This window comes from Plecotus auritus (assembly GCF_963455305.1).
Source record: "Plecotus auritus genome assembly, chromosome: 9".
NCBI classification, from domain to species: domain Eukaryota; kingdom Metazoa; phylum Chordata; class Mammalia; order Chiroptera; family Vespertilionidae; genus Plecotus; species Plecotus auritus.
This window is the reverse complement of record NC_137783.1, coordinates 45,547,097-45,571,988: the sequence shown is the minus strand read 5'-3', so window position 1 is coordinate 45,571,988 and position 24,892 is coordinate 45,547,097. Positions and strand designations below refer to the sequence as shown.

Below are 24,892 nucleotides of genomic sequence, written 5' to 3'. Positions count from 1 at the left end.
ACGTGCCCACCCCAACACGTGTGGGTATACGCGCCCTTGCATATCTCTCCCCTGTGTGGTTGCCCGTCAGAGAACCAGCTTCCACTGACGTCAGAGGTCCTGCATGTCCAGGAAGCCTTTCCTAATGAAGAGTGCTCCAGGCTATCTGACCTGGTCTTCTCATCAATGCAAAGTTGCTCACCCAGCTCAGCTCTGACTACTGAGCAGGCTGGGGCCCAGAGAGCTGGAGAGACACCTGATGGTGCCAGCGGGTCTTGAGGGTCCAGAGCCCCGCCCAGAGACAAAATGCCTGGAGTGACACCATGGCCTGTTCACCTGGGTCCTGCAGAGGCACTTCCAGGCCCTCCCTACCCTCAGCTCTGGACATCACTGAAAAGACGGCTCAGTGGTCCCACGCAGCCAGTGTTAAGAGCCCATGGCTTGGGGTCAGGCAGACTTTTTGTGAATCCAGTTCATTCACTTACTGGCCCTGGGACGCCGAGACAGTTACTTAATCTCCCTCAGCCACAGTTTCCTCACCTGTATAATGAGAATGACAGCATCTAGTCTGGAAGTAACACAATCAAGTACGTGGTTCATGGCTGGCCCTCAATAATGACAGCCGCTGACGTGATTGCTACAGCAGCAGTATCCATAGCAGTAACCGTCCTCAGAGGTCACCCCAGCCACCCCTGCCTCTGGGCATGACCAGCCCAGGCACTAGGTCTAGAAAGGTCCATGTACACATCTTAATCCATCTGGTTCATTTTACAGACGAGGAGCTGCTAAGGGAAGCAGCTTCGGCCGAGTCACCCAAGGGCTCGATTCTGAAGGTCAAGCCTTTGAACTCTAGGTCCCCACTCTTTCCCCTTCGCCAGTGGAGACTCATTTCGTTATAACTGGGGGCCTGTAAGGGCCTCAAAGCCTGGGCCGGGGGAGGTCCACGGAGTGTGGAGGTGAGAAAGTCCAGCCCTTCCACCCTAGCTGGTGGTGACAGCACCCTCCTAGTCTGGCTCCCTGAGCCACTATGAAACTAGGCAATGAGCCCCAAAATAGGCAGTGAGCCACAGAAACAGGGCCATGCCAGGGTGGGAGATTGGGGAGGCCCCTCGCAGCAGGCTCTGCCTAGCTTTTAGTGCAAATTAAAACATTTTCCTTTTCTTCATAATTTTTTCCTGACACAACTGCCCATGAAACATTTTAATAACATCCCAGTAAAGGTCAAGGAGAAGGGATTTCACAGTCCCTGAGCAGCCACTGCAACTCCAGCCCCTCTCACAGCAAAGGAGGTGGAGAGGTGGGACTGACCCAGGGGCTGAGCAGAGAATGGCAGGGTGGGGGAAGGGTGTGTGTGGTGTGGCCACAAAACTTGCTGCTGCCAGGAGCTCTGGAAGCACCTGGGGAGCTGAGGTGATGATGGTGGGGTTACCCAGGAGATGTTTTCACATCCATTGTTCACATCTTGACAGCAGCTTTGCGGGGCGGCGGCGGGGGGGGGGTGGGGGGGTGGGGGGGGGTGGGGGGGAGGTCTCCTGCCCATTTCGCATGTGAGGAAATAGAGGCTTAGAGGTGACCTGAATAGACCTGCGAGCAGCAAAGGCAGGGAGACGGGGCTCAAACACTGTTCACTTTCAGTCCTGAGCCCCTTTAGGTGCACAGCCGGGCCCTAGAGCTTATCATTGGGCAGAACTACTCTCTTGTGTCTGCACAATTCAACAAACGCTGGGCTGAAGGCTGAGAAGGAGGGGGGCATGGCTGGACAGACAGGACTGGAGGCTGGCCCGGTGAGCCAGCTCTGAACAGAGACCCTCAGGCAGCCTTGGAGTGAAACTCATCTGCGACACATGCCCAGGGACCTGGAGAGGAACTGGAGAAGGGGTCCTGGCACCCAGCAGGGGTCCACACAGGCTCAGAAGCTGCTCTAGTATTTGAGGCAACCCAGTTTGAGGACCTGCTCTCCAGTGCCAGCCCCAGGTGGGGTCGGCCTGACACATCGTCCTTGGCACCAGCAGCTGGCCACCAGCCAAGAAGTATGCCTTCCCACACACCCCACCCCTGCTCTCTAGGCCCCCTCAACCCTTTCCCAGGGCCACAGCTAACTTAGGACTGCAAAGTGAGACCCCCTGTCCCCAGCAAGAATACCAGGAAGGAATCCCCAGGCCCGCTCCAAATCTGGAGCTAAAACTTAAATTCTTTGCCACATGGTCCCAGGCCTTATGGGGGTGGGGCCTCCTCTCCCTGTGAGATCCTCGAAGCAGACTGCTTGGGTGTCCTTCCCCCTGACATTCAAAGGTGGCTGGAGGGCTGAAGATGCTTTCTTTGGGTACAGAAGGCCCAGCCCCTCGGGGCTGCAGGAGGGTCCATGGGGCCTCAAGCACCAGGTGACTGACTGCAAGGAGCACCTTGCAAAAGCCGGCGAAGCCAGGGGCTGAGGAAACGGGGAAGAAAGCAGCCACAGCAGACTTACTGTTTATGTCTGACGGCCTGCCTAGCTAAACATCTGTTTGAAATATTAATAACTGTCAGATGGAAAGGGCCTAGGGGCTCAATACAGTTTCATACCATCTGTCTGCAGAATAAACACACTTTGGAGTAGGGGGCCTGGGATCAGCAGGCAACGTCTCTGTTGGCCATGAGGATGGAGCAAGAAATAGGAGCGAGGACTCTGGGGATCTCAGAGTAGGCAGGGCGGGGTAGCAGTGAGTAAAATGCCACAACGTTCATTGAACACCTACTATGGGCAAGACCCTGAGCTTGTGTAACACACAGCTACTACTTTGATCTGCTCAGAAATCGATCCTCTTTCTTCTTATAACAGAACATCCTCTGAAATAGCTCCTCCCTGTTTCCGGCCCATGCCATGTAATTTGGATGGGCTGATCCCAACCCCTGGCTCCACACTGGGGAGTGGGACCCATCTCATCCGCATCATGACGACTCTCTCCAGGACGGCCCCAAAGGCTGGGTCAAAGGAAACCAGCTCTGGGACTTGTGCTGGAACTACTGAAAAATAAATGCTCCCCAGGAGGGTTGATAAATTGGTAAGAAGTGAGCCTAGGGGCGCCGGTGTACCCCTCTGCGAGTAGGAAAACACCCAGCCTGGTGCTGAAGTCAAATTCCTGCTCAGCCGAGTGCCAGGACGCAGCTCTGCCTGAAATCGCTTCTACTTTTGAGTTACCGATCCTTTTTTTGCTTGAAACCAAAAGTACTGACTGATACAAATGGACACTGGGAGGGGCCCTTATCAAAGTCCAAACCAAGGGCAGCTGGGGATGCCAAGTGCCCTTGAGTAGCCCATTCTTCCCTGGAGCCTGTGCTTGGATAGGGAGGGGCGCCCTCCTCAGAGATGGCTGGCACCTCTTTCCTTTAGAGGACCTTCCAGGGCTGCTGGCCCACCAGGTGCTGTCCCTCTCATAGACAAGGCAGAAAACCAAATCTCCTTGGCCCCATCGCGTCCTCCCTCAGGCTGGCCCCTTCTCCACATTGCATGCTGGCCAAGGGAGCCCCATCCAGGAGAGTCCAGATGCTTTAACACATCAACGCCAACACCTCTGACAGCCCGGGGCACCCCCTTCCTTGACCGCCCAGACTCCCTCTGGCTGCTCCCCCACGGTTGACCCCAGGAACTCAGAGCCCTGGAGGAGAGTGGGACTCACCAGCACTGTCAGCACAGAGGTCCCCACGGTGACGTTCTCGTACAAGCTGACGTTGTACAGCGGCTGGCTGAAGATGGGCCGGTTGTCATTCTCGTTGATGAGGGCGATCTTCACCTTGGCATAGCCCACGTGGTCAGGCACACTCTCATTGGCAAAGAGCTGCGTGTGCAGAGCAGGGCCCTGGTGAGCTCCCATGTGCTTCCGGAGCCTTCGTCCCCATAAGTATCCCTGGGGCCTTTGCTGGTCCCAACCCAGACCACCTGTCAGAGTCACTGCCCATCCCAGGAGTGTGTCACTGTGAGTCCCTCCATCAATGGTCACAGCCTAGAGTGTCCACTGATTCTGCTGGGAGGGAGCCCCTGATGAGGGTTGGGCTGGCAGGGTCTGGACAGGAGAGCTCCCGATGGGTTTCTGAAACTTTGACGGTGCCTGGGAAACTTCCACTCAATTCCTGGACGTTTCCTTGTCCTTGAGAAGGGAAGGCTCAGCCCAGCCTCTGCCACAGCTCAGTGAGTCAGACCCATAGGGAAGGGTGAGAAGAGGTGGAATTTAAGGGGATGGTGTCAACCTCCCACCCCCACTTCACCTGAAATCCCCCCACACAGCCAAGAAGATAGTGAAAAGGGCCTTACGTCGAAGTCGTAGCGCTCCACGGTCTCGTAGTCCAGGGGGATGGCCACTCGGATGCGAATGTCTGCTTTCCCTTGGACGGAGGTGGGGGAGATGATGAAGTGGTGGGAGTTGTTCCCCACCAGGTACACCTCGAACATGCTATTCAGGCCCTGGGGTTAAGAACGAAGAAGCCAGTCAGAAGGGCGCAGGAGGCCAAGGCCTAGAGCGTGGCTGGAGGGGCAGAGCTGCTTTGGTGCGGGAGGTGGATGAGGGGCAGGGGCAGGGGCAGGGCTGACCTGGCCCCCGGCCCCTGGGTCCCAGGCCTCCACTGAATGATCCTGGCCCAGTTCCCTGACCCCCTCCTGCCCTGTCTAGGCCCTTTGGGAATCTCCTCCAGCCTTTCCCTTCATCACCCCGTTGGATGCCCACAACAACCCTTGCAGGTGGTTTGGTTCATTTTCCATCTCCTGCTCCTTTTACCCTGTCCCAGTGACCCCAAGTGGCGAGGGATCTTCCAGCCATAAGCCCCACAGGGCAATGGAGGAAAGGCCAGAGGGAGGGGACAGAAGCAAGTGCCTATGGTAGGCCTGGACAGGAGAGGGCACGAGACAGCAGGACCCTGCTTCTCCCGTCCTCTCTCTGGAACGTGTTGATCAGGAGAACACTGGCTTGCTTACACGTGGAGCAGGAATAATTCCATAGGCTGGGTGGCAAAGTGGACCCTCGTGTGCCCCACACTGTGGCCAGCCCTTGGTGGCCTGGAGGACACTGGATCTCAGCCAGCCAGAGCTACCACACCCTTTGTAGGTCCTGCTAAGGCCCAGTTGCTTAGTTGCAGCCTACAATTTCAGGTGTGGGGCGTGCTCCCTCTAAGTTAGGTGTTTCTGATCATCCTAACCAGGCTTGGGCACACGGAGCCCTCAGATGCTGATTGGCTCATCCTCACACAAAGTGTGTGACGTTTCCATGTGACCAGGTCCCCAGATCAGGAGGGGGACCACTGCTGACAGTGGGAGATACAGCCCGAGTCTGGCCTGCTCGGAAAGTGATTCAACCTCTTCAACCTCCTGCGCAAAAGGTGGAATTACCCTCCAACAACCCCCCTTCAGCCTGGGCAGGTGGCATGTGGTTTGTAACCAACAGGTCAGGAGCCTGTCCTGACTCAGGTTGCAGATGCCAAGCAGGTCCACATGCACGTGTGTGTGTGGCACTGGGGCTGCAAAGGGAAGCATGCCTTTCTTCTTGGTTGCCCAGGGATGTTGGGGGGCCCCTTGGGAACCTGTTCCTGATGAGAAGGGGGCAGCCAGACAACCCCAAAGCCTGGAAACAAAGCCCAGGAGTTCATCCAGGAATGAGACCCTCCACAAAGCCTGAGAGGCTCAGGTTCCCACGCCTCTGGGGCTGTCCCGCAGATGCGCAAGTATGTTTGCAGAATGAATGCATGTTAGCATTTACCCATCAGTCTCTTAAGCAGCTTCCATTTAGAACTACAAATTAGCACAAGGGCACTTCTTCACTGAGCCTTTTCTGGGAGCCTGGAAGCAGGCCCGGGCCCTGTCACTGGTTCAGCGGGTTTGAAGGGGGAGGTGGAAGGGGAGCCTCTCCTGCCAACTTGGGGTCCAGGCAAGCAGCGGGGCCTCCAGAGCCCCCAGGCTGGAGTGGCTCCCACAGGCTGTGCAGGCGATGCTCCCCTGGGCCTGTCGGGCTGTGCTGTTTCCAGTTGTCCCTGGCGTGGAATCCATCCGTCAGGTGGAGGGGATCAATTAAATGCCCGAAGGGGCACTAATAGCCAGAGCTGGCGGAGTGTGACAGCTCTGAGCAGGTGACACCTACACGTCTCCCTCCCCTGGACCTGGGCCCTCCACCCCAGCACCCGGAGCCCTGAGAGGGTGGGGCAGGCTGAGCTGTGCCCAGGCAGGTGGAGCAACACCCCCTGGGCCCCCTCCCCTTGGTACCCACCAGGCCTCCCCAGCCTGGGCCCTCCCCAGGCTCACTTACCAGGTTCTATCAGTGGGGGCCGGTCAGTTAAAGGATATGGAGCCAGAGGAGGAGCCAGAGAGTTATGGAGAGGAGGAAGGAACCAGAGAGAAAAGATGGTGAGATCCAAGGTCAGGGTAAAGGAAAGAGGCCAAGAGGGACCCCAGAACACACCTGCTCCAGAGGAACAGCCCCCTCTGCCCTTGAGGGGCCACAACCTCTGGGAGGTCTATGCAGCCCCACATCCAGAGGAGGGGAGGGACACAGAGGAAGAGGTACAAGGCCACAAAGGGGGAGGCAGACTGAGCTCCTGTCTCCCTGAGCTCAGAGTCCACACCCAGAGGGGTGGGCAGGGCAGCGGGGGAGTCTGGGAGAGGAAGGTCCAGGTCCCAAGGTCCTACTCGCAGGAGCCTGGACAAAACCCCTGTAGGAAATGACCCCATGCACGGTCCTGTTTTAAATGTCCTAACATAGAAAATGTTAAAGACATAAGTACAGACATGGAGAACATTCACACAATTCAAAAGTGGCCGGGGCACACAGCCACCTTCCTTTCCCCGTCGCCCCGGCCACTGAGAGCCCTCCCAAGACCTCACCACACCCAGCCTGGGGTCTCCTTCCCAGGACACCATGTGTTTGGACACAAACAAGAGCACGCTATGCACATTGCTCTGTCGGATTTTTTTCTTTTTACTTAAAGCTATGTTGTGGAGATTTCTCCATAACTGTGCGAATAGATGATGCTATTAACAATAACACGGCACGCATTTGCTGGGCACCTACTCTTTGCCAGGCTCTGATCTGTGGTTACCGTGGAATGTCAGGAGCCCCTGGAGCCCACAGACCAGGCCTCAGGCACGGTAAACCCCCACGGGAGCAGGCACGCAGTAGGTGTTGGGAGAGTGATGGGGCTTCAGTTTTTCCTCACCCAATCCTCTGTGTGTCCTCTTCCCACAGGCCATAGGGTGGAGAGAAAGAATGCTGGAGCTTGGAAACCTCTCTGGGGGAAACGGGGCTCAGAGACGTTGAATGTGCCAACCAAGGCTGCACAGGGGCCTGTGGCCCAGCGAGGATAAGCTCCAGGCTGGGGTGCCCTCGGGCCAAAAGAAGTGGAGTCGGGGCTGATCTGGGCACCTCCCAAACGCAGCTCCAGTGCAATAGGAGTTAGCAGAGCAAACTGAGCTGGTAACAGAGAGACTGCCAGCGGGTGGCCCGGCAGGGAGGCTGCCCCGAGCAGGGAGCTCTGAACTGGCTTCAGGAACGAATGGAAGGAAAATGGACTCAGAGAAGGGATGCCAGGTGGAGGAAGTGGTTTTGAGCACGTTCTTCGTCCTTAGTGTCTATCAGAACCTCCTGGGGGCTTTGTTAAACTAGATTGTTGCCCTCCTCCAGGAAAACTGATTCAGTAGGTCTGGGTTGGGGCCTGTAAATTTGCATTTCTAACAAGTTCCAGGTGATGCAGTTATGCTGCTGGTCTGAGACCACCTTTTGAGAACCACTGGCCTAAGCAAAGGCATGGCGCTGGGAGTGAATACTTAATGATGAGTCCGACAGGTGAGCTGATTTGCAAAGGGTCCGTGCAGGGAAGCTGGCCTGATTGCTGGGATAATGGGAGGCGTTGTGGGCCTCCCGAAGTCCCACCGCAGGTACCATCTTGAGGGCTTTCGCATCGTTTCCACAAGCAATGGGGAGTGCTCCATGCTCTCTAGAGCAGCGGAGGTCAGAAGAGGAAGGTGAACTTGGCAGCCACACATGAGCCACACCACTGCAGCCCTTCTCATCTGACTGCACGACAGAATTGCCAGCGGGCTCTGCAAAGAAACACGGATGCCCAGGGCCACTGTGTCACAGTCCTTCAGGGGGAGCCCAGACAGCTGCGTTTTTCTTTTTTTTTTTTTAATTTTAATTTTTTTATATATTTTATTGGTATTTTACAGAGAGGAAGGGAGAAGGATAGAGAGTTAGAAACATCGATGAGAGAGAAACATCCATCAGCTGCCTCCTGCACACCTCCCACTGGGGATGTGCCCGCAACCAAGGTACGTGCCCTTGACCGGAATCGAACCTGGGACCTTTCAGTCCGCAGGCTGACGCTCTATCCACTGAGCCAAACCCGTTTCGGCCAGCTGCGTTTTTCTGATGCTCCTGAAGGCACCACGTTGCACAGCCAGGGTTGGGAAGACATTATACACAGGGATGCAGAGGGGCGAGCAGGGGAGAGGCAGAGTGGAAGTTCCCCACCGGCCACACATCAAAATCATCTGGGGAACTCTAAAATATCCCGATGCCCAGACCAAGGAAATCAGACCTGTGGGGTGGGAGGGGCAGAAAGCAACCAGACATCAGGATTTCGTAACCCTCTCCAGATTGTTCATTCTACTGTGCATCCAAGAAAGGGTGAGAGCTACTAGGGCAGACCAGTGGTTCTCTGAATGTGGTACCCGGATCCTTGGCATCAGAGTCACCTAGGAACTTGTCAGTAATGCAAATTTTTGGGCCACGCCCAGTTCTATTGAATTAGAAAGCCTCGAAAGGGGCCTAGCGCTGTTTTTTTGTTGCTGTTGTTGTTGGTGGTGGTGGTGTTTTGTTAACCCCCTCCAGAGGATATTTTTCCATTGATATTCAAGGAGAGTTGAAGAGAGAGGCAAAGACAGAAATATCAGCTGTGAGAGAAACACATAGATTGATTGCCTCCTGCAAGAGCCGGATCAGGGCCCAGGCCAGGGAGGAGCCTGCAACCAAGGCATGTGCCCTTGACCAGAATTGAACCCAGGACCCTTTGATCTGCAGACTGATGCTCTCTAGCCACTAAGCCAAACCAGCTAGGGCCCCAGTGCCGTTTTAACGAGCCCTCCATGTGTTCTGATACACGCTCAAGTTTGAGAATCACCAGGATGGAGCAAGGCTAGAGAAGGAGCAAGGCTCAGAATAGTGAAGAGGATCAGTCAGACAAATATGGTGGCTGAGCAGCTGGAGAGAGAAAGCTGAGTTAAAACCTTGGGGGTGGGGGTGGTGAACTGGAGCTGTGATCACGTGCACAGGCAGAGAGGCTGCTGAGCTAGTGTAGATTCCACTTGTGCACCCGGCCAGGCCTGAGCGCTGGGCTTCCTGCCCCGCAGGGCTTCCTGGGAGGTCTCTCACCCGATGAGGTCTGTGCCCTTTCCCGGACCTGCCAGCAGTGGCTGGCAATTCACCAGGCCTGACACTGCAGCTTCAGGACCCTCGCAGGGCTGTCCTGAGACCCCAGAGCCACTTTCTGGCTAAGTCCCCTCAAATGCTCAGCCTGCCTCGGCGAGAGGGTAACTTGTTCAAGCCGCACAGCTGCCATCAAAGGAGTCGACCTGGAGTGACTCCTGCAGTCTAAGTTCTTGATCGCCCTGTCCTGGCCTCCCCAGTGCCCCTCCCACTGCAAAGTGCTGCTCCACATCCCGGATGAGAGGGCTGCGGGGCGGGGGGGGGGGGGGGGGTGAGGGAGGAGACCCACCCCCCTGCACTGGGCACCTCTCCCAAGGTCAGGGAGCAAGGCTAGGGTTAGGGAAGTGGGGCTGGTGGAGGGCCTCCTCCCGCCCTGGCCCTCACTCACTGCCTGGCCCTGCAGGGGGCTGCTTGGTGGGGTGAGATGGGAGGGAGGGAGGCGGAGAGGCAGGAGGCCCTCTTGGAGCTGATGAGGGGCAATTTTGTTGGGAAGGGAGATAAAGAGGAACATCAAAAGGAGTCCCAGGGTGTGTGGAGAGGAACCCAGTGGATTAAATTCTCTTCCAGCTGGGAGCGGCGATGAGAAGGCTGATAGCTGGCAGCTGCGGGTCCTAGAGCGGAGCAGCAGCGCCCACCCGCCCCTTATCAGGCTGGGGAGCCAGCGCTGCGGGGCTGTGAGGGTTTGGCTTTATTTACTTATCGGGAGGGGAAAGGACACTCCTCGCCTCCGCTGGTCCCCACCCCAAGCAGCAGGCCTTGCTTTGCTGCTGGTGACTGAAGTCTTGCCACCCCCCGCAGAGGACAGCAGGACAACCAGGCATTATCAGCTGCTGCCAGAAGGGGCTGGGTCCCTCCACTCCCCCAAACCTTGCCCCCCTCCCCCCCAGAAGTGGAGGGGTGGCCTGGAGAGCCGCCCAAGCAGGCACTCACTGCCCAGAAGCGACCTCCTTGTCTCTGCAGTGACCAGGTCTGCGGCTCTGTGAATGGACCTGGTGTTGTTTTTCAACTATTTATTGAGAGGGTCTTCTGGGCTGGGTCTTCTACAAGCATCTGCTCCTTGAATGCTCACATCTCCCTGAGGCCTAGAATGGGATTTACATTAAGGACGGCCCTTCCCCTTAGAGACAGAGGTTAAGGTTGGCCGCTGCGGGTGGGCTGGCACAGGGTGTCCTGGGTTCTCTCCAATCCTGGCCTGATGCTCTCTGAGCAGGCTCTCAGTCATCACCTGCGGGACTGGCACTTCCCTCTGCAGGTGGCCTAGTCCCCTAAAGGGAGGCAGGCCTGGCCCAGCCCCCAGACTCCTTCCCTGGATGTGGAGTCTGCAGATGTCTCCTGCATCCCTCTGGCTCTCCCTGGCTCTCCCCACGGGAAGCACCCGTTAGCCCCGCGGGGATGCTCTCTCTCCTGGCTTTGGATCAGGGTGGTAGCTGGTTGGTGACTCAGTGGGGCGATGCAGTGGAGCGAGTAGTGGGAACAGGCCCTGAATCTTCCTAGCTGTGTGACCTTGGGCAACTCACTTCCACTCCTGGAGCCTCAGGTCCTTCATCTGAAGTAGGGAGAGAGAGGCATGCCGCAGGAATAAGGAGCGGGGTCATCTCTTTGCCCCACCATGTTTTGAGAGCCTAGAATGCGTTCTTCCTTTGTACCCCAAATGCTAGGGGACCCTCACCCCACCCTATGATGTGCCTTTAGTTCCTTTTAACGGGAGAAGAAAGACCAGGGTCATGCAAATGCAGGGTGGGCGAGGGAAAGGCAGCAAGGACCAAGGCGGTCTTTACATGGGAGGGCGGGCTGTGCAGTTGTGAATCAAGACGGAGATGGGCCAGGGACCTCCCGAGGCACCCACGGAGTGCTGTGGGCTGGTGGGACACCCTTAGCCCAAGCTGGGAACAGGGCAGGGGACCTGCAGTGCAGAGATGGGCCCCAAAGTAGTGTCACCCTCACAGAGGCCCTGTCCAGAACTTAGGCCCGCCAGGGAAGAGCCTGTGACCAGTGATGCCAGGGTGCGAAGCCCTGAGCTTCAGTGGTCGCTGAAAGCACACGGCCTGACCCAGATTTGGGCACTGCCCTTTTCCGCTGTGTGGTTTTACCCAAAGAATTTTACCTCCTTGAGCCTCAATTTCCTCAACTGCAAGATAGGCAGAATAAAGGCTGTCCGATAGGGCTATTGCGGGTGAGCTGCAAAATCTCGGTAAAATGCCTGGGTCAGAGTAAGTGCTCAGTAAAGGAGAGTTATTATTGTTCTAGGAGGGAGCGGGCAGGAGGGGCTGATTTCTAGACCTTGGCCAGGAATGAGAGAGCGCGAAGGCTTGGATGTGTGCAGGGATGAGGGGAGCCCCTTCCTGGGCAGGGGCCCTAGTTCTCCCTCCCACCAGTGCTCTGCTGGTCTAATCTATGCTATTGACGGAGAAAATCAAAGCCCAGTGAAGATTCTTTATCACTCTTTTGTCTATCCTCTCACTCAATTAACCCCAATCAGATGTGCCCAAGTGAACCTTGGCAGAGGGCCAGCCTCTCTTTACCCCCACCTCAAAGCTTGCAGCTTCTCCCTCCAGACCCCCACGCCTAAGGGGGGGGTGCCACGTTTCTCTGGCCCTGCCTCCCCAGGGCAACTTCCCATGCCCAGTGCACCAGGCTGTCCACTGTGAAGTTAGAGTCCAGGAGATGATGGGAAGGAGCCCTGTTGGTGGTCACTGGCTCCTAACCCTGCCTCAACCCCCAAGTTTCCAGAGTCCAGGAGAACTGATGCTGGCACTTCATGAGCAATTCCTGGGCGACGGACCACCGTCTGTCTTCTGTTCTCCCACCTCCTCCTGTTCTCGGGCATTGAATTCCAACTCCAGGACCTGCAGGGCCCATGCCACTCGGTGGTAGCTCAGCCCTGCTCCTTCTCTTGTGCATTCCAGGCTTGTCCAGCCATCAGAGCCGCAGTTTCTCCGCCTGGGAGTCGGCCACCTCTCAGGCCTGCATCAGGGTGAAGGAAACGGCCCTTTCTTCAGGCTCTTGCCCACCTAACGCCCTTCGCAAGCCCCTCTGTGCTTCGGGCCCTTGAGCAGCACGGGCCTAAGGTCTGGACCCTGTTTTCTCTGGATCTGCCATTCCTCCCCGTGTGACCAGGGCAAACCCTCTGTTCTCCCTGGGCCTCAGCTTCCTGATGGGAAGTATGGACTGGGTGACTCTCTGAGAACCCACTGATACCTGCTGTGCGCTTTCAAACTGCTTCCCACTCCTCTCCTTCTCTGTGCTTTCTCTCTTACTCTTTTCATCTTTGTCTCTCCTTCATGTCCTCTCCTCTCCTCCCTCTCTCCTCTTTCTTTCCTCTGCTACCCTTCCTGCTCTTTCCCCTCTCTCCTTTACCATCTACCTCCATTTTTTCTCTCTCCTCCTCCTGTTGCCCCCTTTCCTCCCCCCCGCCCCCTCCCTGTGCCTGTCCCTCTCTGCCAGACCCCTCCCCTCCCCTCCCCCTCCCTCTCTCCCAGGTTATCTGTTGGATTCCACACACGCCTGCACAGACGGGATCAATCCCAGGCTGCCTTGCCTTCAGCTTATCTCTGCTCCAAATGATTGATTTTCCCTCTTTAAGAGTAATTTGCTGGTGAATTCCATGTATTGCAAAAACCCTTGTGAAACCTAATTCAATCCGATTGGCATCTGGCACTTTGGGGAAAGAATACTAGAGAGCTGTCAATTTCATCCCACGGTTGTGTGTACAGAAGGTGTGTCTAGAGAAGGGCTGCAAGGTGGGCAGGTGCTCTTCCCCTGCACATGCGCACCTCCCCCCCCCCCCCCCCTCAGAAAGGATCTTGTCCATTGGCCTGTCAGCCAGCCCCAGCTCTTCTGGGAAATGAATTATAAGGTGCATTGGGTATCTGCATTAAGGTAAATGAGGCTCAGGTGCTTTCAAATTCTGTTTTCCCAATCCGCACCACAGTGCACTATGGGAAACTCACACTTCCAAAGCCCAGCTACACCTGACCCCCTGCCTCTCTCCTTGCCCCTCTCTCCTTGCCCCCTCCCCATTTTCCTGGCTGAGTCCCTCCTCCAGGGACCCAGCAAAGCCCATGTCAAAGGTGGTAGGTAGATCAGCCCCGCTCTCTCTTTTCCACATCCCAGGCTTGTTTGGCTTAGAGCCTCAGTTTCTCTCCTCTGGGAGTGGGCCACCTCTCAGGCCTGAATCAGATGATGGGGCACCAGCTGTCCCAGTTTGCCTGGGACTGAGAGGTTCCCAGGACTTAGAACTTACAGAGCTAAAACCTGGGCAGTCTCGGGCAAAACATGAGAGCTGGTCCCCAGCTCTACCAGCTGGGCCTGAGAACCTAGTAGGGGTCAACTGGCACCACTGCCCAGGACTAGAGGTCATGCACTTGGCGTGGTAAATAAGGGGTTCTAAGAATCTAGTTCCAACCATGCTACCCCGGTCCTACAGGTGTTCCCCAAAGGCTGAGCTGACCTCAGCGGCTCAGGGCCCCCTGCAGCTCACTACACAGGCCTAGCCCTGACCAGAGAGGACATGTGCACAACTGCCCAGGGGCTCTTGCTCAGCCCTGGTGGCCATTGCTCTGGGTGGGTCCTGTCTGGGGAGGGGTTAGTTGCCACCTGAGTACACCGGATACGGCAAAGCTAACTGTACCCACCCCCAGAGTTGGAACCAGCCACTGTGATCCCACTTCTTTGCCGCAGGTGAACAGCCATTGGTGGGAAGAGTTGATCTTTGGGCTGCTCTGGCCCAGTGGGTACTGTCTGAAACAAAGTGGCGTTAGGGGGACTGGCCAGGAGGGCTAGGCTCCCCTTAACAGTGTCTGTGGGCGTGGCCAAAGGCCAGCATTATGTGGAGGGCCTGGGTTACAGGGATCTTTCCAGGCCCACAAATACAGGGTGCTGTCTCAGTCACCTGGACTGGTAACTCACACAGAGGACAGAGGGGGCCACGCAGGATTTATGAGGCTTGAGCTCTTAATTCCAGGACAGCATGTTCCACTCCCCCCAGATCCCAAAGAAGTGAGGCCACGCCCCCTCTGCCTTCCCTTTCTCCCTCCTGCACGTGCCCCTATTTGCAAGGCACCTACACCAAGTGGAAAGCTTAACAATTCCTTCCTAATGGACCCGCTAGGTAACCCAGGCCCACTTCCCAACACAGGTGGCCACTTTTCTAATGGTTAAGATCTGCCATTCTGATCAGCATTCTGATTAACATGGTCCTCACCCCCATACCTGGCTTCAACCCCCTCCTTCATTCAACTGTCAAACTCCACCCTGGAGTTTGGGCTGGGGTCGGGGAGGGGGGCTAAAGTGGGGTATAAGTGTCCTCAGTGGTACAGGGAGGAGATTCCAATTTGCAGGAAAAAGGGTGTGCATTCCCGTCTGCTCCAAGCCCAGAATTGTCCCTCCATCTCTCTGGGGTCCCTTTTTTCTGGGGAGGAACACCTGATCTGAGTGACAGGGCCTTGCAGGAGGAGGACGAGTCTCGATGGCTGGCCGAGGGGCACCCACCCTGAGCCTTCTGCCCAGGACCTCTAGGGGCCTCTGATAGGAGCAGGGAGGGGCTGGTGCAGAGCTAGGAGCTGGGCCTTGCATGCAGCAGCTGCCTGGCGCTGTCTACTTACCATGCTAAAACTATTTCCCTGTTCCCACAGAGAGAGAAATGTGTGGCCAGGCAAAGAAATCTAACCGCTTTATGGAAATCAGGAGGGGGACACTGCCTGCTGCTAATCCCACCACTTTGTATTCCTCTGACTCTCCACTAGCCAATCCATCTTCCTGCGCCTCTGCATGGCAGGGGGGTTGAGGGGCTGGAGCGGTGGGAGGGAAGGGGAGAACCCCGGAGCTGACGTGTTTCTGTGACCTCAGGTAAACTATCTGCTCTCTGGGCTGCCTGTCAAATGAGGGCTCCCATTGCCTTCAGGAGGCCTAGCGGATAGAGATCATGACCATTTAGAGGCCACAACCTGGGAGTCCTGCGGTCCTGGGAGCCAGAAGAAAGTGGGCAATTTCATCTCCCTTCCCTTCCTAGCCTTCTGCCAGGTGAAGCGGCTCCGACTCAGGTCCCCTTCCCTGTGAACAAAGACACCATAAGTGCCCTAAGAAATGGGTCCTGGGCTGAGTCAGGGTGCTGAGCCCCAGGCAGATGGGTGACTATGACTAGAGACAGCCCCACATGTCACTCAGCCACCACTGGGCATCCCAGAGTCAAACTCAGGCACAGCTGCCCAGGCCTGCAAAGAGTCCCTCCTACTTGATACATTCCACGCCTCTCAAGGTACACATGCATTGGCCAAACAATGACTATAGTTAAATGGACAAAGGCATAAATGCATAAATGAATGAGCTCCATGGGTGTATCTGTGAATGTGTGGGTGTGAGAAAAATCAGAGAGAAGACAGAGATAGGAGGAAGTGCAGAAAGGGGGGCAAGAGAGATAATCGGATTCTAAGAAACTAATAGAGACAAATAAGAAAGAGAGAAGATAGAGATATATAGAGAGAGAGAGAAAGGGAGAGGGGGAGAGAGAGAGAGAGAGAGAGAGAGAGAGAGAGAGAGAGAGAGAGCAGGGCACTGAGCTAAGGAACTAATATGAGGTAAAGATGAAACCTGCAAGGCCTGGCCACTGCCCAGCAGGGTGATGGCAGATGGCGGCAGCTCCCATCTTCTTGTCCTCCTTCTAGCCTGCCACTCGAACCTCTGGGATTCCAAACTCTAGCCTCATTCCAACCACTCCCTTTCCCACATGCCCCACATGCAGCCCCTGACCATTCATTTTGTCTGCTATTACCCTTGGTCACTGTCTTCATGATTAATCAACCCAAAGCACAGTGCTGAGGATATCATTCATGCTCAAGAACCATCAATGGCTCCCAATTGCCTGCTGAATTAGGATCAAACTCACCGGGTATTCAAGGCCCTCCAGCCTCCCTCTTTGGCTTTACAGTAGGGTTGTATTACGTACTTGCACAATTAAATGACAGTGAGAGAAGGATGGTGCTGGGTCTAAAAGTCCACCAGTGCTGCTATTTATGCTGGGACCTTTCACTTCACCTTTGGGTGGGGAAATGGCGGGAGTGGAAGGTTGGGCGAGTGGAGAGATCTTCAATAATTGGTAATTTTTATAATTAACATACAGTGAAATAGACATTTTGGGGTATACAGTTCTATGAATTTAACACAAGAATGGATTTGTGTTGCCCCATCACAAGCAGGATACAGAACAGCCCCTTAACCCCAAGAACTCTCCTATGCTCTCCCTCTATTATCACCTCTGTTACCTAAACCCCTGCTCACTGCTGATCGGTCCACCATCTCTAGTTTTGTCTTTGGAGAGTGTCATGGAATCACACAGGATGCAGCCTTTGAGACTGGCTGCTTCACCCGCATAATGCCTTTGAGATCCCCTGATTCTCACTTCACCTTAGCGGTCTGCTTACCCAAGCACAGTGCCATCCCTATGGGCATGGGACCGAGTTATTGCAGCTGCATGGACCATAGAGCTTGGGGGAGCCCTGCATCCCTCTCAGGGCTGAGCCGTGGGTGTGCCAGGGGAGGGCATTAAGGCAGGTGGGAGAAGAGGGTCAAGTGGATTAAAAAAAAAAAAAAAAAAAAAAAAAAAGCCTGGTAGGCCTGCTATGTGAATCTGAGGGGATTTGGACATTCCCTAATGAGGGCAATTAAGAGTCATTATGCTGAAAACGGAAAAGTAAACCAGATTCACTTGCTAATTGACGACTGGGGCTGGAAGTTAGGGCAGGCTGCCTCCGTCCTCCCACTGCCTCCATCCTCCTCCGGTCGCCTAGTGCTCCCTCTTAGTCCTCTCCTACCTCAGGGGCCGCTCCTTCTCAGTGTCTTTACTGGTGTATCCTCATCTCCCCTAACACTGGGGATCCCAGGGGCTGCTCAGCCCCAGCCCTGCTCTCTGATCCACCCACACCCAACTGGCAGTGAGCCCAGCTAGACCTGTGGCTTTATTATTATTATTTTTTAATTTTTTCCATTGATTCTTAGAGAGAGTGGAAGGAGGGGAGAGAGACACAGAGAGAAATATTGACGGGTTGCCTCCCGCAGACACCCTGACTGGGGTGGGGCCAGGGATTGAGCTTGCAACTGAGATGCATGCCCTTGACCAGAATCAAACCTGGGACCCTTCAGTCTGAGGGCCGACACTGTATCCACGGAGCCAAACCGGCAAGGGCGTAGCCCTGTGGCTTTATATACAGTCCAGATGCTGGCCTGGCGACGCTGACATTTCCGTCTCCAGCCAGAGCCACAGAGGGGTGGCGGGAGCCTGCTTGGCTCATCAAGGCTCCAGTTAGATTTCCAGACTCGGGGAGAGCCAGTGAGTCACATTGGTAGCTGGAGCTGGGCTGTGGTAGGAGCATCTACACACAGAAATCCACAAGTTACAAATGAGGAGCCCCTCCCCCGCCCCAGAGTTGCCTGGTGGATTCTTACCAGCACAGCCCTCTACCTTCTCGGCACTCCCATGTGGTGTCTGACAAGCACGTCACACATAATATGCTGAAAGCTAACTGAGTTCCACCTTCCCCTCCGAACCTGCTGCTTCTCCATCTCAGGAAGTAAGAACTCCATGTTTCTAACTGCTCGGGTCAAACACCTTGTGTAGTCATTCTCACCTCCTTCCTAGGCCACCCCCCACACACCAGCAAACCCTACTGCCTCTCCCTCCAACTGGGCCCAGGGGCTGACCACTGCACTCTCCACAGCGCCTGCAATCACCGTCCTGCCCCGTGTTGTCTATTCACCCTGGGCAGCCAGAGTGTTCCTTTAAAAAATTTGTTAGAGATGAATTCACTGTTTTAACATCAAAAGCATACAAATCCAGAGGTTTTTAGTATATTCATATTGCAACTACCACCTTTATCTGATCCCCAAACATTTTCATCTCTCCAAAAGGAATCCCCACACCCATGAGCGCTCACTCCTCATCCGCCTCCCCTGGTCCAGTGGTTGGCAAACTGAGGCTCGCGAGCCACATGCGGCTCTTTGGCCCCTTGAGTGTGGCTCTTCCACAAAATACCACGGCCTGGGCGAGTCTATTTTGAAGAAGTGGCGTTAGAAGAAGTTTAAGTTTAAAAAATTTGGCTCTCAAAAGAAATTTCAATCGTTGTACTGTTGATATTTGGTTCTGTTGACTAATGAGTTTGCCGACCACTGCCCTGGTCTCTACAATCACTCACCTGACTCCTTTCTGTGGATTTGTCTCTTGTGGACATTTCATACAAATAAAATGATACACGATGTGGCCTTTTGAGTCTGGCTTCTTTTACCATGCACAATGTCTTCTAGGTTCACCCGTGTGGTAGTATCTATCAGTACTTCACTACCATAATCTATATAACAAAAGCCCAAGCGACTGCCACGGCACAACGACCGGTCGCTATGATGTGCACTGACCAGCAGGGGACACACGCTCAATGCAGGAACTGCCCCCTGGTGGTCAGTGCGCTCCCACAGGGGGAGCGCTGCTCAGCCAGAAGCCAGGCTCATGGCTGGTGAGCACAGCAATGGTGGCGGGAGCCTCTCCCGTCTGCGGCAGTGCTAAGGACCCTCGCAGGAGGATATGCCTGCAAGGTCCCGGACTGTGAGAGGGTGCAGGCCAGGCTGAGGGACCACCCCTCCAGTGCACGAATGTTGGGCCTCTAGTGGTTGAATAATATTCCACTGTGTAGCGAGACAACATTCTGTTCTACCCACTCATCAGCTGATGGGCATTGGATTGTTTACACAGAGCATCCTTTTGAAATGTCAATCAGATCAAGTCACTAGCTCCCTGCTCACTACCCTCAGGTAGCTGCCTGCCTCCCTCCTGTGAATGCCAAGCCCTGACAACGCTCCAGCGGGTCTGACCTCCTCTCTTCCTTTACTGGTGTGCAGGTCACTGTGCTTCCTGTTCTCCCTGCTTAGAATGCTCTTCCTTCCAGTATCCACATGGCTCGCCCCCACTTCACTGAGGTCTCGCCTCAAATGTCATCTTATCAGAGAAGCTCCCACTGACCCCTCCCCCTTCCCAGGGCTCCCTTAAACCCCTCGCCTGGCTTTATTTTTCTCCATGGCTCACACACCACCTGACAATACACATGTATTTACTTGTTTGATTCTTTCGTCTGCCACCCCTGGACCATAGCTGTCTGAGGCCTGGACTTGGTGCTCACTTGGTACCTAGAACCACATCCAGAACATAGGAGTTGCTCCACAAATACTTACTGAATAATGAACTAACAGATGAATTCCCCCCTCTCCACTCAATTCAAGAGCCCCACAGGGCATCTCTTACTTCTTCCTGCCCAGGCCTGGGCGCGCACGGCCTGTGCTTCACACTCACTGCGTGTGGTCTGTGCTGCTCTGCGACTTATGTAGGAGGTTCCTCTCTGAGCCTCGCTTTGCTCCTGAGAGAGACTCAGGGCCCAAGTCACGACAAAGGAGCAAAACCTGCCCTGCACTGGCTAACCCGCTGTCAACGTATGACGCCCTTGAGCTTGACCATTCCTTCCTTCTTCCTCTCAATTCCTTTTTCAAACCAAGTGGGTGACAGATGGAAACAGAGGCCTGGGGACGGAGAAGGGAAGGTCTCTGCCCTGTGCCTTCATGGGCAGTGACAACACCACCACGAAAGCTTGCTTTGCCAGGAAGGGCCTCTTGCCCCTCCCTCCAGATCCTGCACTGATGCCCCCTCCCAGGGCACGGAGCCTGCAGTGCCCAGGCAGGCAGGACAGGGTGCTGGCTCTGGGGAGGAGGCTCTGTGCCCTTCTTGGTGGCACACCCTCACCACAGCTGCCCGGCGGGACTCTTCAGTCCCTGTTTCATGTTGATTAGGGTGTTTCCCAGCCCACGGTCACAGTGATGGGGTGAAACACTTGGGTACAACTCCCAGTGGAGCTGTGCTTAGCGTTACTCTTTGAGACAGGGGCACAGACAAAACACACCATCTGTTGCTGTCAGGGGCACTGCGAGAGGAGGGGGCAGGGGGGAGTGTGGGAGGAAGAAACCACGTTCTAGGGTGGGACTGGGCTCACTGGTGCCCATGGTGAAGGGGCACCATGGTGGGCATGAGCCAGCCAAGAGGCGATGGAGAGAGGAAGAGGGATGGGGAGTGAGGTTTGTTAGTCCTGCTTGGCTCCCAGTGGGGGTCTTCAGAAAGACCAGCCGCTGTTTTAGGGAGTGATTCCCATGATAAAATGACTCCCACTCTCTCCCATCCATTCCATCCTGCTCACGAGCATAAGTGGTGGTGGGCATGGGGAAGGAGACAACCGCCAGGGAGCTGGGTGAGAGGGGACTGACCCCCAAATCCCATATGGAAGATGACCTCCAGCTGCTGGGGACTAAGCCGAGGGCACTGAGGCGGGAGCGGGTGAAGAATGGGCCCTGGCACTAGGGCTGCCAAATAGGCTGCCTGCTTCACACCTCGCCAGGGCTGTGGGCCTGGTGTAAACAGCATGCTCATTAGATTACAAACGAGACTAAATTAGGAGGTGTCTGCATCCTGCCGAGGACACCCTCCGGTCCTCAGGGAGGCTGGAGCTTAGCACTAAGAGAGGAATCACACCACGGGATGCAGCCATGCACAGAGAAATCCTCATAATCATCATCGTCACCATAAGAGCCTCAGCGAAGGCAACTGGGGAGAAATTAATGGGAAAAGCACAGACAGGGCTGCCCCACTCCCCTTGGCTTCCCTTCCAGAGCGGATGCTTTGAAGTCGACAGATACTTTCCTGGAGAGCCTACTCGTGGGGGAGAAACCCTAGAAATGTGAGCCGAAGCTGAGACAACAGAGGACTTGCAAACAGACCCCTGCCCACCACCACCAGGGAAGAGGCAGGGTGGGTGCTCACCCAGGCCCCTCGGATTCCAGGGACCAGCTCTGCTGATGTTGCTTTGGGTGGACACTATGCAGCAGAACCAGCAGAGCCGTTGAGAAACAGGAGCTGCCAGGATGGGCACTCTGGCTGGGGGAGTGGGGATAAGCCCTCACCCCTACCTCCTCTCTGCTCTCCTTCACTGGGTGAGCGGTGCAGAATGTTAGAGGCGTTTCATCATTTCTCTTGTACCTCCTGGGGGATTCAGTGGGAGGTTCGTGATTTCCAGCCAGATCCCAGTTTCCTCCCTAAAGGAGGGAAAGAAGGGCCTGGATACCTGAGCATCATACATCCACAGAGCGGGCAGGAGCCTGCATCTGCTGCCATGGATGCTGGCTGCCAGGTCCGCCCTCTCGTCCCTGCTTCTCGGGTTTGGGTTCTAGTTCAAGTTGCTTTGGAAAACTAGCAAAGCAGAGGTCCAGGCCCTGGGCCACCTCAGCAGGCCGGATGAGTAAGGCAGCTGGAATTGCTCCCTGGGGTGGCCAGGAGCTATGTTTCCCGTGTCTCTACTGAAAAGTAGATGCTGGTAGTGGATTGAAGGGGCCCAGCTGAGCAGTGGCCTGGAGGGTCCGGAACTGGAAAATGGACCCTCAGCTGAATATGTGACATGGAGCAAATGTCCTCCCTGCTCCCACCCTAGCCTACCCTACCCCACCCCACAGGGATGTGTGGCCCAGACCCCAACTCAGAATAGTGAAATGTGGGCTGGAGGGAGGCAGCCTGAGGAGGGAGCCAGGCTGAGGTTGGCAGTCAGTGCACACAGGGATTAAAGAGGCGTTGCATCTTTTTGGGGGCCATAGACCCTCCCCCCCCCCCCCCGCTAACAGTATGGGGAAGCCCCTTCTCAGAATAACATTTTAAATTGTATAACATAAAACAAAACCACGAAGTCAACTAATTATTTTGAAATACAGTCATCAAAGTATTTTTAAAGGGTATTATGGTAGAATTATGTGCTTTTTAATGCATTAAACAATGCGATTTGGCCATGGGTCTACTATATGCTGTAATTTCAAAGTAGTGATGAATGTGAATGGCATTTTGAGATCCCTGGGACACCTGTAATATGTGAAAATATCTGCGATTTCTCTTGGGGTCAAAGTCACAGGTACCACGAATGCCACTGTGGTTTCATTTTTTTCATATTTTTTTTCATAATTAAAGGGAGTGGCTCAAGTTCAGTGAGAGGTTAGTGAAAATAAAGATGCAGAGTTTTCTCCATCCAGGGTCATGAATGCCTGGGGGTTCCATGGGCCCCCTCTCCTGGGTCAAGAACCCCTGGCTGACAGGAAGCCTGGGAGGGACCGGCAGCCACACAACTTTGCGGGCCGCGTGAGAGAGGGCCCGAGAAACCGCAGGCTGGGCAGACTGACTAATGGGAACAAATGCGAAATTAAATTTAAATAAACACGAGGTTTCGGGCTGGGCTCTCTGACGGGCCTGAAACATACGTGGGATGGAAACGGAGGGTGATGGATAAAAGCAGCGCCGAGATGAGCAGGCGAACGAGAAAACCTCCCCTCCTCACTGGCCCGCTCCCGTGGCCCCATCCCTGCACATAAACCCCGCACTGTGGAATATGGCTTTTCTCCCGTCATTTGCTCTCTTTCATTTATTTATTTGGTGACGTTTTCTCCTTGGGGAGGTGGATCATTCTCTCTGTTTTTCCTTTGCCCCCTCAAACAAATCAATCGTGTCATCTCCTGCCTGAAAGAGGAATTAGCTCCTAACAGATGCGTCCCGGCTCACCTCTGTCGGGCAGGCGCCCCTCCTTGCCTTGCTCCCCGCTCTGCCTCCCTCCAGCCACGCTGGAGGTGGGAGGCCCACCAGGTTGGTGGGGCCAAACTTTTGAGGAGAATGGGGAGCCCCGCAATACATGCAAGAAGCACAGGATTGAGAGTTGAAGGCCAAGCTCTGAGACCCACTGTCTGTGTGACCTTAGGGAAGCCCTTCAAGCTCTCTGAGCCTGACTGCCTCCTCTCTGAAAAGGGCGCGATACATAGAGCTCTCAGGGCTGGGGCCAATGAAAATAGGCAAACGTTAATACAGGCGTCCTCAAACTACGGCCCTCGGGCCACATGCGGCCCGCCGAGGACATTTATCTGGCCCGCCCAGGTGCCGCTGCCTGTCCTGCTTAGCAGCCGACTCGTCCCGGGCCTGCAGTGCGCCTAGGAATTTGTTCATAGTTTTTTTTTAAACTATAGTCCGGCCCTCCAACCATCTGAGGGACAGTGAACTGGCCCCCTGTTTAAAAAGTTTGAGGACCCCTGCAAGGGTGCTTTCCTAGGCTCGGCACTGTTCTAAGTACACATATTGACTTATTTAATCCTCAGAAGAACATGTGAGGCAGGTACTCTTACTGTCTCCCTTTTGCAGATTAGAAGATTGAATCAGAGAGGATACATAAGCTCCCTAAGGTCACACAGATCAAAAGTGGCAGAGCCAGGATTTGAACCCAGGCAGTCTGGCTTCAAAGCCCTGGTTTTAACCACTCCAGCTGCTTCTCTCTCCCTAACCTGTGGTACCCAATAAACGAGCACATGGGCAGGCTGGGAGAGGTTGGTGGGAGATGAGGCCACAGAAGTGCCTGGCCCCGGCCCGAAGCGGGGAGCAGAGGCCACTGGAGCAAGTTCGGGGAAGGGAGGATGAGCCGACGTCGGGGCGGCAGTGAAGAGGGAAGCCAGGTGGCACCCTCCCCTCCTCTTGGACCAAACGAATGCCCTGACCATGAATCGAACCGTGACCTCCTGGTTCATAGGTAGAGGCTCAACCACTGAACCACCCCGGCCGGGCAGAACGGGGACATGGCTTGCCTGGAGTCACTCTGTGGTGGGGCCTAGCTTCTGTGTTTCGTCTACCACCTCCAATCGGCTGCTGGGTAGGTCTGGCCACAGAATACAGTGGTCAGAGTTCAAAATGCTGAGCCAATTTTACCTTGGGGTGGGGGGTGGGGGGCTCTGTCACAAAGACTCAAGGCGGCCACTCCGTGTCCTCCTGGAAGAGTTCTGAAGGCAGTTTCTCTTGGACTTTTCAGGTTTCATTATAAGGGGATGGGGGTCCTTGGCTTCTTGCAGTCACCCGAGCAGGAAAATGGCTAAACTGCACAAGAGCCTCAGGCTAGGTGCTGGAAAGCACCTGCCGACTGGAACCCGTGGCCAGGGCAGGCGGGAGTCTTCTGTGTGGGAGACTTTCCTACCTCTACCTGCTTCGGCCCCTGACAGTCCATTTTCAATACGGCAATCAGATGGCTCCTTAAGAAAGAGGACTCAGAACATGCCAACTCCCTTGCTCCCCACTGGGCCCACAGTGACAGGAAAACACCTCCCTGTGCTGGCGAGGCCTGGCCTGGCGTCTGCTGGTGACTGGCCTCGCCTCCTACTGCTCTTCAGCTCTGGGCCACAGGAGCCTCTTTCCTGCTCCCTGAAGATGCCAGGCCATTTCCAGGCCCCTCTAACCCCTGCAGGGGAGCACCCGTGGCGAGAATGTTCTCCCTGCACAGCACCATGGCTGCCTCTCAGCACCATGCAACCCTGCTCTAACCACACCTCCTTGCAAGGCCTTCTTGTACCACTGAGGCAAAAATAGCCGCCTCCGCCCCGCCCCCAGC

General features: G+C 55.3%; 1 protein-coding gene across 1 annotated transcript in view; it reads right to left on the bottom strand.

The window, feature by feature from the left end:
• Positions 1-24,892, bottom strand: part of LOC308257819 (cadherin-23-like) — a gene marked incomplete at its 3' end in the record, with an annotated part of 323,284 nt that overhangs the window by 78,032 nt on the left and 220,360 nt on the right. Inside the window, exons 13-14 of the mRNA XM_080687874.1 lie at positions 4,268-4,417; positions 3,636-3,794 (exon numbers count right to left, since the gene is read on the bottom strand). Of these exons, the coding sequence (XP_080544000.1) occupies positions 3,636-3,794; positions 4,268-4,417 (309 nt within the window). The remainder of the gene's footprint in view (positions 1-3,635; positions 3,795-4,267; positions 4,418-24,892) is intronic.